Genomic DNA, 16,518 nt, shown 5'->3' on the forward strand with positions numbered 1-16,518 from the left:
GATCCCTGCTACCAGGGGTGCTGGGCTTCCCTGCTCCAGGAAGACCAACTCCTGAGGCCTTGGGAGCTCCCAAACAGACCGTGCAGTGGAAATCATCAGCATTGTCACCTGATCACCTCTGGCATCTCTTTCTTCCAGAGCACATACAGCCTCCTAGGTCTCACTGACTTTTCCTTTTTCTTCAGACACCACCTGATTTCCAGGAAGACAAACCTACTGCAACAAACAAGGCATAGTCCTTCATGCATGAGGACCCAAGAATAACCAAGGGACACAAACTACCACGGAAATCCCCTGAAGGAGGCGGGCCATGTCCTGTTGGTTTAGGATACAGCCCTTGTTGTCTTTGCATGTTGTTTTGCATATTGCTTTTGCATGGTCAATTACTTTTTGAATTGCTTCAAGAGGAATTCCCCCAGCATTAGTCATATGTTCCTTCCACGTGTGAGGACCTTGACCCTGTGCACAGCTCAAGCACCTGCCCGTGCACAGCCCTGGCAAAGCTGCCATGGGTGTGAAATGTTGGAGCTGCTTTTATGTCTCTCAGGGCGAAGACAGATTCTGGCCCTTTGGCCCGTGGTATCTGTGTTTTGGAGCAATAAACCAAGCTCCTGGCTAATGGTTACCAGTGAGCAACCAAAGGTTAGGGGTATGACATCAGATCAGGCTTCTGAGCACACCTGGTGCCATCACCAACATCCAGTCCACACCAGACCTTGTTCTCCCTTTCTCCACAGCAGAGCCAGTGTTTAAGTAGCAGGACATCCATCCTGGTATGAAACTGTCCTTAGAGCAGAGCAGGAACAGAAGCCAGAGAGCCCAGAGTCCAGCTTTGACACTGAACTGTCAGGCATGAGCCACCGAGTCCTTCTGTGAGTGCTGAGGCTCAAACCTGGCGCCGTGTTCGATGGCCCAGAGTGACAGTCCCAGCCCCTGAGCGTGGTCCCTCTGCCCACACTCGGCAGCGGGCGCACAGACCTGTTTGCTCATGGTTTTCCTTGTCCGGTTTCAGATCAGCCCAGGGTCCTTCCTCATTCATACTACAGTTAAAGTTACATGGGGGGGAAAAAACAACCCTCTTCCTAGTATCTACTGCTTTTCTTTGGCGCTGTACCACCACTTCAGAGAGCCTTTGGGTGCTAAGGGTAACCTCAAGAAGTTTCCTTCCAGTCCTCCTAAGGAAGAATGGGGAAGGGCTGTGGTGAACTGCCCCAGCCTGCGGCCTTCACTGGATGTTCATGGTGAGCTTTCTTCCTCCTCAGCTTTGGTCTGCTTGGTTTCATTTTCTTAGCACAGTCTGTGTTCTCTGGTTCCCAGTTACTCAGTTCTTCTGCTCTTTGTTTCCTTGCAATATGGTTGTCCCAGATTTGGAGGGTTGCACACTCCATTGCTTGGGCGCTGTGATTATGAACTGGGGTTGCTGGTGTCCTCCTGTGCCTGCCCTCATCCACATCACAATTTAATCTACAGTCCCAGACCCATGCTTGCTATTCCTAGAAACTAAAGGAAAACTAAATCAGACAACAACAATTGCATCGACAATTTCTGTCATAACTAAAGAAGCTAAAATCAGCTGAAGCCAAGATGAGTCCAGAGAAGTCCTGAGATCCTTCAGTGTCAGATCAATACAACGCCTATGGTTTATCTCTAGTACAGCTGAAATATCTCCTGGGCTACAGCAGGTCCTCTGACTTTGTTTTTTTCAATGCTGCAAGACCTAAAAGAAGAGCAGCAAGTGGCTGGCACTGGTGTGCTGGAGGAGCAGATGTGCAATGGGACAGGGAGGGTGGTGTAGGGAATGGCTTGCGAGTGGTGATGCCAGTTTTCTGCCAGCTGCAACCCAGGTTTGTCACTGCTCATTGGAGTTGCCCACTCCCATCGGAGCCAGTTGCTGTGCCTCATGTCTCGCTTTTGGTGGGAACTACAGGGCTTGCTGGTGGCTTAGACCCACACGGCTGCTGGCACTTGAAGGCTCGCTGTGTCCCACGGAGCCGTGCTGCAGCTGCAGCTGCCCTCCACCTCCTGCTGCGGGACCTTCTTGGGCAGATGCCGCCTCCAAATCCAGCTGCTGAGCTCACTGGGAGCAAAGGGAGGTCTCTGAGGGTGTCCTGGAGGAGTCATCTACCAGGTAAAACACCACCGGCCCCATCTGCACAGGACAAGCAGCTGTGTTACCCTGCCAAAGAGCTGTTTGTGCCTTGAAATAACAATGCCTGCGGCAAGCCGTGCCTTTGGCAAACAAAGCACTCACCACCCCACTGTATGTGCATGCTGGATCCTTTCCTCAGTCTTTTATCCATCACTGGCAGTAAACCTTTTGCAGAAGAAGCAGAACCTGTTTCTTCAGGTGAGATGTGAGCACCTGTGGGCTGTGCCATTGCTTCCAGCAGCCAAGGCGCCCGACAGCCTTGGGCGATGGCAGTTCCTGGAATAAAAGTTTCCTGTCAGGCTCTGCCTGACCTGAGAAAACACCATTTGGGGAAGGGGCCAGAAAACATCCCAACAGATGCAGCATGTTTTGTTCTGTCTGGATCAAACAGACTATTAATTTTGATTTCATTTCCTTGAAATGGCTTTTCTATTAAATATAAACAAAGGCTGAAGTTACAGCCTGGGGGTTTCACCCAATGTTTTAAAAATGCATCATGTGGAAACCTAGGGGTTTTCACTCCTTAGGAATCAAATCCTAACTGGCAGTGTTGGAATTTCCCACAGCACAGAGAAGCCAGGTTTCCACCAGCCCTGAGGAAGCTGGGAAAAAAGATTTCAGGGGCTGTCTGTCATTTGTCTCAGTCTTGATTTTATCTTCATCCTTCAGTTGGGGCGGTTGGCAGGGGGAAATTCTTACATATTCCAGTGGGATCTGGATGAAACAGAAAGTAAAGGTGCAGGATGTGACTGTTGTGTTGGTACATCCGCTTCAGACCTGGCTTCGAGCTGGTGCTGGGAAGACCCCAGCCAGCCTTGGGTGCTTGCAGATCTGGGGGGCTCATACTCCTGCTCTCAGTATCAGCAAGACCCCGATGGCAGAGACCCTGCCGTACATCGAAAGCCAGGGCTGTAGTAACAAGCAGACTCCACAGACAGCGTGCCCAGGGAACAGGCAGCTGCTTGGGGAGGCCACTGGGTCCCTGCTCGCCCCTCACTTCGGTGATGCAGCCTGGCATGAGCTCACCAATCTAGCTGATGAATTTGTAACCCTGATTAGCCTCTTTTGGCCTAATAACCAATGTGGCTATTATAAGATGGCTGACAAAAAGGAAGGAAATAATTGCTTTTGCATTTGGGGTAAATAATGAGCTTAATGTGCATCCGGGAGCTGTGAGTTGGAGGTGGGGAGAGCTTCACAAGCCTAAGGACAGTAGTGCCTTCGTACAGGTTGTGTGGCCAAGAGACACATCGGTGGGAGCAGAGGATAGCTGACTCCTGAAAGTTCCTGCCTGAATAAGCTGCCAGGGAGGCTGGAGCTCTTCTGTGTGCACTAAGAAAGGATGATGTAAGCGCAGCTGGGGAATTCCAGGAGCAGGCGTCATTCCCTCCTCAGTCCCACTCTTCCCTCCGCCTCCTGTCGTCACCCTGAGACGTGTGGAGTGGAGAGGAGCTGAATAAACAGCCGAAACCTCATCTCCAGGCTCACAATCCTGGAATGAGCTACAGCAGCTGTGTTGCTCCGGAGGATGCAATAAGCAGTCAGGAGGGGGAAATATTGCCTGTAATCCTTCCCTGCCTACCCTACGGCAACATGAACGCGGTTTCTCTCCAGGTCCTGTTTGCGCTGACAGTCTTGTGCCTGGCAACCCTGGCTGGAGGTGAGCCACAGCTCTGCTTGCCAACCCCTGGGCTCCCTGGGGGAGCAGCCGGGTTCATAGGGGCTGGTGAAGTGTGTGAGAGGGGAAGGTGGCACTCGATCAGGCTATGGACATCTTCAAGGGACCTGTGTGGGCTGCGGGAGGTCTCGTAGTGGGATCAGGCTGGGTTTGGGAAGGGGTGGGGGGAGCCTATGGCAGCAATCCTGGCAGCAGGGAAGTCCGAGCAGCCCCGTGATGGCTTTTGTCACTCTGGAGGGTAGGTGGAGAGAGTGTTGGAGAGACTTTCTGATGAGCCGTATTAGAAAAGAAGCATAATGCACTTCTTTTCTTCTTTTTTCATGTCCCCTAGGGATGTGCCATGGGGGCAGGCGGCAGCCTTCCAAGGGTGGATGTTTGTCCGCACAGGCTCCCTATCCTGAGGGTGCCAGCGTCCCCATCGCTGCAAGGGGAGAACTTTGTAGAGTAGGGCTGAGGGTTGGACTTGATGATCCCAAGGGTCTTTTCCAGTCTGAGTGATTCTGTGATTCTGAGGCCAGGGCGTGCTGTCACCTGCAGCTCCAGTGCCTGTGCAGCATGTGTGCAGCGTGTGTGCAGTGTGAACATGTGTGTGTGTAATGCAGAGGTGGGAAACGCTCTCCTGTTTACTGGATAAAGATCTTTGCGTGCTCCAGGCTGGTGCTGAGCGGGGCCAGGGACCAGGAGGAGGTGGGCGCACCTCTACCTGGTCTGGTCTCAGTTTGAGATGCCTGTGGCACAGATCAGTGATTGCTGCCCAAGGCAGAAATTAAGAAGGGTGTGTTGCCAGGCTGGCAGCCGGTTTCTCAGCAGCACAGGCAAAGCTGGACTTTGCCCAGGACAAAGGGATGATCTATTCCCACCATGGGAAGGGAGAGGGACAAAGAGCCCTTAAGATCTGTGCCATGCTGCCACCAGACAGAAGTGAAGACAGCAAGAAGGGCAGCTGGGGATGGAGTTCTTCTTCTCCTCACACTGCCGGGCAGGTTCTCCAGGGCTGGCTTGAGTAATGTGAGCAGTGGGGGTGCTGGGCAGCTTACCCTGCCCTGGGAACTCGCTGCCTAGCTCTGCTTGCCTGCAGCCAAGCATCCATCACCTCTAAAGTGATGAAATCAGGCTGGGTCTGCAGCAAGAAAGGCTGGTGGTGCTCCCTGGGGAGGGTCTCTTGAGACACCACGCTGAAAAGCAGGTACCAATGGCTCCCAAGAGCAGTGTCTCCGAGGAGCAGCGGTCCTGGGTGGATAAGCTCTCAGATCCCACGTGTCCCTGAGGTCCCTCTGGCAAAGGCTCAGATGCAGCTCAGAGGAGCGGGGTTGTGTCCCCCAGGAGGAGGGCAACCACCAGGGCTGGGTCCATGCTTCCTGTGACACTGCTCTCTCCTTGGAAGGGGCTTTCCAAGCTCCTCCACGCTGGGAAAAACTCACCAGCAGCTCAGCTGATTGCAAACCATTTGCATTGGTGCCAATAACTGGAAAATCAGTTAACAGTTATGAGAAGGGCCTTTGGGAGCAGTGCCTGAGCACTCCCTGCCACACACCTCCCCGACCGTCCACAAGGACGGATGTGGCCCTCTTGTTGCTGGGCCTGTTTTGTTGAACAGTGCTGCTGGAAGTGGAGGACACCAGCAGTATGTCCTCTGGCTAATGAGAGTTAATTGGAAAGTAGGTCGCCCCTGAGCAGGTATTCTTGACCCTGAAGTGCCATGGAAGACATTATTGTGTGAACAAAGAGTTTTGCTTTAACGTTACAGAGACCTAGAGATTGAAATGTGCTTCTGTAGAGGGGCCACAGGAGTGTTTGCTTGGGATTTCTTTGCAACCATGGGTTTTCCCAGAACCTTGATCACAAGAGGGTGCTTCTGCAGCCAGTGGCTGGATCGTTCCCAACTGAACTGCATCAAATTCACAAAATTCATTTGGGAATCCGAGACAATGTTTTGTAGAGACTACCTGATCTAAGACAGACTCTATCTGCTTTCCTCACAGGGGGGCTCAGATAAATCAGGGCTTGTTTTTCTAAGTCTTGCCCCTTTGATTGTCAGAAACAAATTGCCAGGCTCTGTTGTGCAACCTCCTCCTCTCACTTGGCAAACGCCTGTTGTTGGAGGCTGGGGGTAGGTGCAGGAATGAAGGGCCCACAGTGCTGTGACTGGCTCTGCCCCTTGAAGGGGTCAAGTGGGGTTTTATTTTTGCACTTTGCAAAACGAAACCTGTATTTTCTGGTGGAGGTGGAAAACAGATGTTTGGTGAGAAACTGCGCTGTGAAGCTGGGCTGCTGAGGTATCTACGGGAGCAATGTATCATTCTCCAAAAGGTTCTTTCTCTGCACCCTTCCTCTGAGTTCTGGTGGCATTCGGGGACTGCAGACCAGCAAACAGAGGGGCAGGATGCTCACCTTCCCACAGGAGGAAGAGATATGACTAATCCAGATAAGGAGAGGACAAGCATCCTGCACCAAGAGCCCGTTGGTGATGGTTGCAGCAGGTCTTTTGGGGATGAAGAAATGTGTCTTCTGGGCACTGTGCTGAGAGCAGCCTTCTTGTGACCCAAAGGGGAGAGGACCTGCAGGTCCAGGTGCTTGCACAAAGGACCTCCAGCCAGCACTTGCACATCCTATAAGGCAAGCTGCAACAGTGCCCCATGGGCCCTGCAATTTTCACAGTGCTTTTTTTGCAGTCTCCTGGGTATCTTATCACCATCTTATCTTATCTGGGTGGTACAAACAATCGTGGCCCTGACAGGATATGTCTTCATCTCATTTGAGCTTGAGCTCATAGGTCTTGATCTCATTGAGGGACTGGAAACTTCTATGGCAAGATTTGGACGCCTCTCCAGAGAAGGCAAAAAAGAAACTGCCGGTTTTTATAGTAGCTAATAAGAAGCCAGTGTTTAATATGTTGAAAACTTTATTTCAGGGCAACCCAAAGCACCTCTGAAGTGTTCAACAGAGTGCAACCATTTTACATCTCAGAGGGTGGAGAAGCTGGTAAGGAGCTACCGCAAGACGGAACCCGGCTGCCGCAAACAAGCCATCATGTAAGCGCTGCCCCGCCGCCTGCCTCCCTTGCCCTGCTCCCTCCAAGCTTTGGCCTGTCCGCAAATGCTTTGGAGCAAGGAGCAGTCTGCAAACAGAGCGAACGCTGGTATTTATTTACTTGAAGGGTGGGTGGGGTTTTTTCCTTATTTAAAGACCAACAGCCTCCAAGCGAGATCAGGGGCTCGTGCACAGAGTGAGACAGGGACGAAAGATGGGGAACGGGACTGATGGACGTACTTGTTGGCAGAATGGGGCAGTGGGAGCAAGGCAAGAGCTCGTGTGTCTCTGTGAAAGCAGGTGTTTTCTCTGGAGACAGATTCAGACTTGAGAGCTTGTCTGGAGATGAGAAAAGCTAAGTTTTTTCCTCAGGATAATTGTTTTCAACTTACCCTAATGATGAGGCACCCCCAAGACCACTTTGTTGCAGCCCAGGAGGTTGCTCCAAAGTGAACCTGATGGGCTGACCTTGGAAAGTCTCATCTCAGTAAATCAGAGGGTTTTGTCTTCACGTGTGCTTGCCCCTGTGCAGCCGGTGCCTGCAGAGCTTCCTGCTCTGAGCGCTGGAGGCAAACACTGTGTCCAAACATCAGGGCAATGCTTTCAAAAGAGAAAACCTCTTAGGGGAAACCCCTTCACTCATGAGTCACATTCAGCTGCTCCTCACTAAATCAGATCTCAGAGGCACCTGCCCTTCCTGAAACAAATAATCCATCCAGCCTGGTGGTGTTTGCTATGGGCTTGAGAGGGTCAGTGTTGCTGTCTGCACGCCTTCCCCATTACACTGATCATCTAAAGCAGTGTTTTCTTCATCCAGTAAGTGATCCCTTTTTATTTTTAGATTTATTACTCTGAAGTCCAGGGAGATTTGTGCAGATCCAGAGGAAGAGTGGGTGAAGAAAACTATGAAGAAACTGGACCAGAAAAAGGCTGCAGCCTCCCCACTTCCACGTGATGCCACCTCACCAGAAGAGCCTGGTGTTTTTCAGAAACACGTTGGTCTTACAGTAACAGCTCCATCTCAAGCCACTACTCCAACTAATTTCTTCCAAGGGACTGGCACAACAGTTTTGGAGAGAATAGACGTTCCTGCTGCCAGGATGGAGGGATCCAGCAAGTCCCCACCAGCCATGCAGGACACTACCCAGGTCCCTGCAGGATTGTCCCCCGTGACATGGGAAGTTGCTGCCCACTCTGAAGTCACTCCAGAAGCAAACGGAGATTCCTTAAAATCTCCTGCACCTTCAACAACTTTTTCAGCAGGCATGGTTTCCAGCCAGCCCACCCCATATCCCACAGCTCTTGCGCGTGGCTTTGACAACACCATAGGATCTACGGAAGAACCTGTAGGACATACTGCAAGTGCTATGGTTGATGTTCAAGACACGACTTCTAGCTCAAATTCAGAACCCATGGCCATTACTAAAGGATCAGACCATCCTGTACTTTCTACAAATGAATCCCTAAACCCTACAAGCCCAAGAGCCAGAGCTCCAGACACTGCTTCTAGCAGTTTTAGTTCGGATCTCCCCGCCATCCTGGACAGCACGGGGATCACCACAGCCCCAGCGACACCAGTTCCACCAGAGACTACTTCAGTTTCTGTGCTAAACTCCACAACTGCCATAGACAAAGGTCCTTTTGTCCATACCAACAAGGTTGTCAGTTCCTTTGCAGATGCTTTTGGTACTAGAACATCTAATTATTCATCACCTGTAGGAAAGCAAGAGTCTTCAGATAAGTTAATTTTTACTAGTCAGGCATTCTCAGGCCAAGCCAGAGTGCAGATGACGACAGAAGGACCAAACAATCTGCCTCTTCCCAGCATGTCAAGATCAACAACGCACTTTGTCATCCCGGTTTCTGTGGTAGGTGGTCTGATGGCTTGCAGTGTTACTGCCGCATGGCTATATCTAAAATTTGGAGTCAAAACAGAAGAAATGTCAAGAGAAATGGTAGAGGGCTTGCTCTACCAGAATAAGGGACACCAAAACAATGTCTATCTAATGGAAGTAATCTGAACGCTTTATGGAATGGACATTTTTGACCTAAACTATATGTGTGTCGCTGCAGGAAAGCTAAGTTTATGCTGAACTGGTGACCAGTAGGAAGCAAGGCAGGAAATAAAAATACCAGAGAAAACTGATTTTTTTGAAGAGCAGAATGTCCAAAAACACATCTAATTCGTCAGTGACCAATGACGGCATTTTGGAAATCAATGAGATGCTTTTTTCTTCTGGCACTGTTACGTACAAAGGCTATTGCTGTTCTAGATCTGCTCGGTGGCTCTTCGCCAGGTGGTGGGCAGAAGTGAATTTCCAAACTGCTCTTCGGAATTTTTCTGTGTTTTATCATGGCCCAGCTGAGAAGCCACCCACTCACCCATGCTGCTGGACTCGGGCTCAGCCACCTTGAGCAATCTTAACACCAAAACCACACAATTTGCACTTAAACTCTGCTGCTTCTTTCTTTGCACTTCAGGTTGCTGGTCTGTCAGACCAAGACCAATGCTGGTGGTCAGCCGGGTGCTGGTTCTCCTTGGGCTGGTCAAGTACCCCATTTACTCTTGCTGGAGACACGAGGGGTAGTCTGGCTCTTCAGACAGAGATGACAAAAACTATGTCTGATTAGGGGACTGAAGGTCAGTGCTACAGATGTCATGTTCAGAGGAGCTGGCAACCCACAATCCTTGGGGATTCAAAACCCTTGAAATTAGGCCAACTTGCTCTCCAACAGCTGTGGGTATTTCTTCTAGCAGATTTAGTCTGAGACCCTGGGTCTTGGCAAATCAATCACAATAAAACCCTTCCACCAGCTGATGCACCCTGTGTCCAGCTGCATCCAACACCAGGACAGGATAATGTGGATGAGCCTTTGCAAATGGGAGAAATCAAGACGTCGCCCTATAGTTTTGCTATTCCTGTGACAACATTGGAGGGTTTTTGCTGTTCTCTACAAGCACAAAACTGAGGAGATACTCTCTTGGAGGAGTTAAATGCAGTTCTGGGTTTAGTCATACAGAAATCGCTCTGCCACAGCAGACGTAACATCCTTCTGGTTCCACATTCTCTGTAGAAATAAGCACATTTCCTGATCCACAAAAAAAGCACAAAATGCCTGTTCACAGTCCTACACTTCAGCCGCATTTTAGCTTTTCTTTTGTTGTATAGCACTGCTCACCAGGCTGTTAAAGCACCGTAGCAGTACCAGGGTTTTTTTTTTTAACCCAAATTGTTTTTTATTTTTACACATCTAGACACTGTTGTATGTAAACTTTATCTTTTTTCTGTGGTCAAGTCCTGAAAGCCCTTACTGAACGTTGCCTCCAGTATGAATTTTGCTGGGGCATGCAGCAAATGATGCACTTCACTATATGATGCTTTGTAGATAGAGACACGTGTCAAGGGTCAGATCCTTCTCTAAATAACCTCAGTGGATCAGATCCTGGAGTATAAATATGCGTATAGAAAAAAAGAGAGCAAAACCACATGATAAGCAAGATAATGAAAGCAAAAATTATTGGCCAGCTGTAAAGCAGGCCAATTAGATCCATGAGATCGCACCTTCAGGACATCCATCCAGCCCTGGAGGTGGAGAGGATGGACTGCGATGGTGTTTGTTTTCTGCCATGGTTTCTCTGTTTTGTTGACTTGAGAGAGGGGAGCCAGGGATTCTTCTCAGGTTTTGCAAGTACAGAAGGCAATCAGATTAATTGTAATTAGGAATTTAGGGTGAAACCCCTTCTTGTGCAGCAGCACTCCCGTGCAGCCCAGCTGTGTAACTCTGTCTGGGGTTGACTTACCGGGAGCATAAATTGGGGGTGGTAAGTGCCACCTCCCCATCCGCCCCGCTTGTTCATGGCTGGGGTTCATGACCTCGCAGTTCGTGAGGCAGTGTACTGTGGCATTATTTTTATTTGAAACACTAGAAATGTTATTTTTGTAGTAAACTTTTGTAGCCGTTTGAATGTATGTAATGTCTTGTTCTTGCTACTGAAGCACTGCGGAGTCGAGACCTTCCTGGGAACATTGGAAACCACCGTGCCTTGTCTATTTTCTTGCTGGTCTTGGATGGCTTGTGCATATCCATGGGAGCTGGGTTGCTCTACAGGCATTACAGGAAATGGAGTGGACGGTTGTCTGGCTATGGGTGAAGTCCTTGGCTTGGAGTAATGCTGGGGAGATGAATGTGCACCAGGCAAATCTGATCAAGTCCCACCACGGTATTTGTAAGGACACTGGTTTCAGCTCCATGGCCAGCTCCCACCATCTTCCAGCTGTGATGGTCACACTGGCACTCATCAGGAGGAGCTGCTCTTCCAGCCTGGATCTGTCCTTGTGCTCACCTTGCTCCCCTCTCCTGTTCCCAGGCTGTTAGCAGGCGGGGCTCTGGCACCCCTCATGGGGGACAGCCAAACCCCAGGGCAGGGGGGACCCCGCTGTTCCTCCTTGCTTTATGCTGTGCAATGGGCAGTCTGGGAGGTGAATTCTGGTGCAGAAGGACAGAGCCTATGGGTGTCTCCAGTTCCTGAGGCTTAGATGTCATTTGCTGTAGAGTGCAGTGAGTGTTACAAGTCACTGATTCATTTGTGTATCGAGTATATATGAGTGTGTGCATGTGATATATGTTCTGTACCTTTTCTTAGAGTATTAAAGTCCTTACATTAAAAACTCTTGTCCTCAGGGGATTCAGTTCAGGGCTGGGTGACCAAGTCTGGTCCCAACAGAGGTACGGAGATGAATACATATGATTAAGCACCATGGGGGGAATCCCAGCATCGCCAATAGACAGCAAAACTGGTGCAGCTGATGTGGCTAGGCTATTGCTCCACCTTTTGACTGTTTAAGGGCTTTGGTCTTGCCAAAAATTCGCAGGGAATATATTTTCTCATGGGCAGTCACATTTCCCATCCTGCTGAGGCAATACTGAGAAAACAGCCGGGTTTACAACCAAACAGCAACTCACAGAAAACAAACGTTATGCTCCAAGTCTGTTCTGTAAGGGGGCAAGCAGCCAAGGGTTGAGCTAGGACCTCTACCACCCCATCTAGGGCTTGGGCTGCCCTTGTGTGCTCCTCTCTAGCGTTGGGGAGGGGAGGTGGGAAAGGCAATGCAACATAAGAGTCAGTGCCCAGGGACTTGCCTGGAGTGGGGAGCTGAAAGGAGAAAGAGGGTCAGGGACGAGCATCTCCCCTGCATCCCAGGAGCCCTCATCCTGGCCATGTCCCAGCCCCGTGCTGTGCAGCCACCTTGCCCCATGCTCCGGCACCGCTGGCATGCTGGGAAGATGGTGAAGTTTGTGAAAATTTTCTCCAGATTAATCATCAGGCTAGAAAGGTCGTTTGGGGTATACGAAGTTATGTGGAAAGAAAAACACTTTTTTTCTCCTCGCTGTTATGGGGAGAGGGTGGGCGAGAGAGGGGGAGGCTGTGTAAACAAGTCAGCCCTGACAGTGATGAATCATTTCCGACATGCAGGCGCTGGCGTGGGGCCATTCGGGGCTTCAGCTCCGGAGCTGGTGTGGGGCCATTCGGGGCTGCAGCTCCGGAGCTGGTGTGGAGCCATTCGGGGCTGCAGCTCCAGAGCTGGCGTGGAGCCATTCGGGGCTGCAGCTCTGGAGCACTGAGGGAGCTTTTGGACACCTGGTCCCTCGGCTGGCTGGTGGCACACACTTGCTGGCTTTGCTGCTGCTCCCTGGCTTCTCTATGTCTGACAGTGCAGGGAACGACCTCATGCAAAGATTATCCAACCGTGTACCTTCTTGTGCTCCTCCTGGAGGTTCATGGGCTGCCTCAGGTGTAGAATTTGGCCCAGGTAATAACTAATGCCAAGTCTGTCATGCTGAGGTGGGCCAAGGTGTGCCTTCTGCACCTCGAGGTTTCTCCCCAACCCACAGGAGATGGGGGCCCATGGTCATGGTGTGCCCCTTCTGGTCCCTTCCTGACCCACGTCTTTGATTTCCAACTTCACATCAGCGCAAACCCTCTCCACCACTTTGTCAGACAGCCATTTCAATTGACCTCAAGATGGAGTCCTTACAAAGAGACTCTCCTGTTAAGAGAACAAGGAGTCACTGGAAGTCCACACAGGCTCACCTCCATGCCTTCACAGCCCCACAGGATCCATCAGATGCCATAGTGGCAGGCCTTGAGGGCACTAATTGGCCTTAATCACCCTGACCAGCCTTACCTGTGGATGGACTCACCCCCACACACCCCCACCCTCTGCCCAAGGCTCAGGAGCCCCATTTAAACTCAGGCTTGAGCCTCTAGTCCCTGCTTTAGATGTGTTGTAAGAGTCCTGATCTTCTGTCCTGGCTCTGGCCTTGTCTCTTGGATAGACCTCGGACCTATGCTGTCGGTGTCTTGTTTCCTGGCTGGCTGGACCCTTTGGTGATGTAGCCCTGTCTCTGTCCTCATTTCCTGCTGCTACTGACTGGGAGCCCCTTAACCCTCTCAAATGGGTGCTGGACCTTGTTCCTCATGTTGGTGTATCTGGGACCTTTGATGGATGCTGTTACCGGCACCTGGCTCTGCCCACCATGCTCAGACCCTGTGGTACCTCCCCTCACTGATGAGGACACTGACTGTGCTGGGGTTACCCTTGGCTCCAGGCTTGTCCCCTCTCGCTGGCCCCTGCAGCCTGGACCTGGCAGTGAGACACCTCTGCTGTTGTTTTCTCCAAGCCCTGACTTCTCTCCAGAGTGACGTATGAGGAGCACGGTTATTCCTGTGAAGCAGACACCCTGCAGTCTCCATCCTCTCTGGTTTGGGACTTGGATTGTGACTTATGAAATGTCTGTCCCTGCTCAGCGTGGTGGTTTTTCTATGAAATGTTGCGTAAGCACTCTTATGCTTAGGGCAGCCTCTGATCAAGCTGACGTACCACCACCTTCATAATGCTGGCTTAGCAGAATGCAGGCTGTCCCCTTAGCTGCTTTGGCTCTCTGGTTGCACAACTGTGGTTCTGCTCTGTGGTTGTGGTTTTTCCGTGCTTTGTGTTTGCTTAATCTCCACTTTTATGAGGATTGTGTCCCTGTTCACATCACTGCAAGGGCTGCTCTTGTAGCTGAAGTCTTCCTTGGGTAAACACGGAGGTTGTCACGACTCTCCAGAGTCACACCTCGTCAGTGACCAACTTGGGTGACAGAGGAAGCTTCATTTCTGAAGCACCCTTGAATTCTGCCAGTTGAGCTACAAGGTCACGAAACAAATAATTTAAAATAATAATAGAAAGAAGTGAGAGGAGCCCTTCAAGGAAATATGTGATGTCAGCTTGCCAACTCAGACCATAGTCGGCACAATTACTTTGTTATTACAATATCTAGGGACCTTAATCACATTCTTTCAACTGAATTTATTCTGGTTGCTGGGTTCTGTCCTAGTCAAAAACTAAGGAACAAATGAATTCGTAACTTCTACTGCCTCCTTGGAGTTATCAGGACTAATTCTGTTCAGAATTAAATCACTAAAAATTAGGCTGAACTTGCTTCCATGGCCTATTCTTTTTCTGTTATCACAGTTTTGCTTTAAAAGCTGAGCTGAAGCAGTTCTCCACTGCTGTCTTTAACTCTAGGAGCTCAAAAAAAGGTCAGGGTTGAAAAAAGGAGGCTGGAGTCCTCACCAAGCATCATTTCCCCTGATTGCTACCTGACATAGAAGCCTCGCCCACGCGGTCTCCCTTGGGAGCAGCAGCTCCTCCTGACACCCCAGATCCATCCTTCACTTAACCTTGAAGCTGTCAATCAACCTCACAGGAGAAAAATGGAAAAATGTCTCCTCTGCAGTGCATTTGAGAAAACTGACATCACATATTTTTTTTCCTCTTCCTTAGTGAAGTGGCCGCTTCCAGTTTCTGGTCCAGGCGCATCCACCCCTGCGTCTCTGCTTGGCCATCGTGGTGAGAGTTCTCTGCCCAGCTGTGGTGAGTTTCTGCTCCATCCCCTGTGTCGGTGGGTGAGCTTGCCCAGTGACTCAGTGCAGATGATCCCCTGGGGAAGGGCTCCTGGACACATCCTTCCTGCAGCCTCCGTGTCTCGTGATGCTGGGCAGGACTTACCGCACAGGATCTGGCCTGGATCACCAGCTTCCAGTACTTGGTGGTCCCCAGAGTCCAGCTGTAGGAAGCAGTTTTTAGGAGAGACCCTCATTTGCCTCTTTTTAAAGTGTCTTTCCAGGCTGTAGGACCTGGCAGGGTTGTACGTGGAGTCACAGGGTGAGTGCTGGCTCCAGGAAGGAACGTGGTTTGTGATTGTATCCTGAGTCAGCCAGAGCTTCAAAATGTGGCTGGGCAGACCCCAAAGAAATGTGGAGGGGCTTTACACTCAGAAAGCTAAAGTCTTAATAGAAGAAAAACTAGAATGTTTCATATTGTGAATGGAGAAGACTCAGTGACTGGGTAGCCCAGAAGATAACAGGGAACAGCTTATTCCTAGCCCTCCCATCGCCTCCTTGGGGACAGGTTTCAGGCCCTTGGTGAAGCCCAGGTGATGCTCAGCCACCTCTCTCCCACCTTGGCAGCCCAGCTGCTTTTGCAGTGCAGAGCCTGTGTTTTTCCAAGCAGTGTGATGACCGTGTGATTGTGTTTTCCAGCACAGCTGGGTGTGCTCTGTTATCTGCTGAGACCCCATTTCCAAGCATGGGGGCTTGTTCTGCCCAGCTCCTTCCTCCCCCCACTGGCATCATTTCTAGCAAAGGCAGCACCTGAGGTGTCCCCCAAGCTTCCCTCCTCTTCCTCTTGCAGAATCAAGAAGATGCTGTTTATTTTTTTATGTAAACAAGCAAATTCTCCAGAGCCCATTCAAATGAAAAGGGAACTTGGCCCAGCAGTGGGGCTTTCCAGCACTCATCAGTTAATGACTGCACATCAGCTTTTCCCTTCCCAAAAAGTAAAAGAATAAACATCAAAAGGTCTCCAGGGAGTCGTGAATCCTCTTGCTGCAATAGCAATGGCTTGAAAACTGAGAAAGGGGAAGCAGAGCATCCCAGGCCAGATCTTCTGCCAGATAAGCAAGCACAACTCTGCAGAAGCAGGCCCTCACTAGTAGTTTTACTTCTCAAGGTCCTCTCCATCCAGAGCAGTCTCTTCCCTGACCCTGGCTGCTGGGTGCCCCTGCACTTGTTCAGCCACCAGCACTATGTGCTGCCCTGGCCACCCACCCGAAGCATCCCCCTGACCTGAGGAGTGGTCAGCTGAAGCCCCGGGCCACGGGGAGACATGCCATGGGCTTGCAGCAAGACCATGCTTACCCATCCCCAAAATCCTTCTGCACTCATCAGGGCCCAGCCCTGGGATGGTGGCGTTGCCCCAGGCATGGCCAGGGCAGGCTGTGAGCTCTCTTGGGCCCTGTGTTCCCCCAGCTTGAGGACATCTGCCATGGGTGTGACATCATCATGCCACCGATGCTTGGTGGCCCTGCTCCTGTGCACACCACAGGCAAGTCAAAAATGCATCGGGAGCAACAATATGGCCCAAGTCCCCAGCTCAGTAGTGCCAATTTGTCTGCAGCTCACAGTGTTGTGGTCTCCAGAAGGCTGCCTGATGGGACAGTCTCCATGGGATGGGAGGCTACTTTGGGCCCAGCAGCCATGGCCCAGGTCTGGGGAGAAGCTCCTGGAGAGGCGCACGAGTCTGCAAGAAGGGAGCCTGGGGCAGAGGTGGGG

At 50.9% G+C, this 16,518-nt stretch overlaps 1 protein-coding gene across 1 annotated transcript; it reads left to right on the forward strand.

Annotated features, from left to right (window-relative positions):
* Positions 1 to 3,569: 3,569 nt before the first annotated feature.
* On the forward strand, positions 3,570 to 11,527 carry LOC141948857 (uncharacterized). The gene is made up of 3 exons (XM_074881790.1): positions 3,570 to 3,809; positions 6,739 to 6,859; positions 7,699 to 11,527. Exons 1-3 carry the CDS (start codon positions 3,647 to 3,649, stop codon positions 8,876 to 8,878), a joined length of 1,464 nt encoding a protein of 487 aa, XP_074737891.1. The 5' UTR covers positions 3,570 to 3,646; the 3' UTR covers positions 8,879 to 11,527.
* Positions 11,528 to 16,518: the final 4,991 nt, after the last annotated feature.

This window comes from Strix uralensis, chromosome 12, assembly GCF_047716275.1.
Source record: "Strix uralensis isolate ZFMK-TIS-50842 chromosome 12, bStrUra1, whole genome shotgun sequence".
Lineage (NCBI taxonomy): Eukaryota > Metazoa > Chordata > Aves > Strigiformes > Strigidae > Strix > Strix uralensis.

Coding starts and splice junctions, on each gene's coding strand:
- LOC141948857 (XM_074881790.1), top strand. CDS start 3,647: ATGAGCTACAGCAGCTGTGTTGCTCCGGAGGATGCAATAAGCAGTCAG. Junction 3,810..6,738: donor CCTGGCAACCCTGGCTGGAG/GTGAGCCACAGC, acceptor ACTTTATTTCAG/GGCAACCCAAAGCACCTCTG. Junction 6,860..7,698: donor TGCCGCAAACAAGCCATCAT/GTAAGCGCTGCC, acceptor TTTTATTTTTAG/ATTTATTACTCTGAAGTCCA.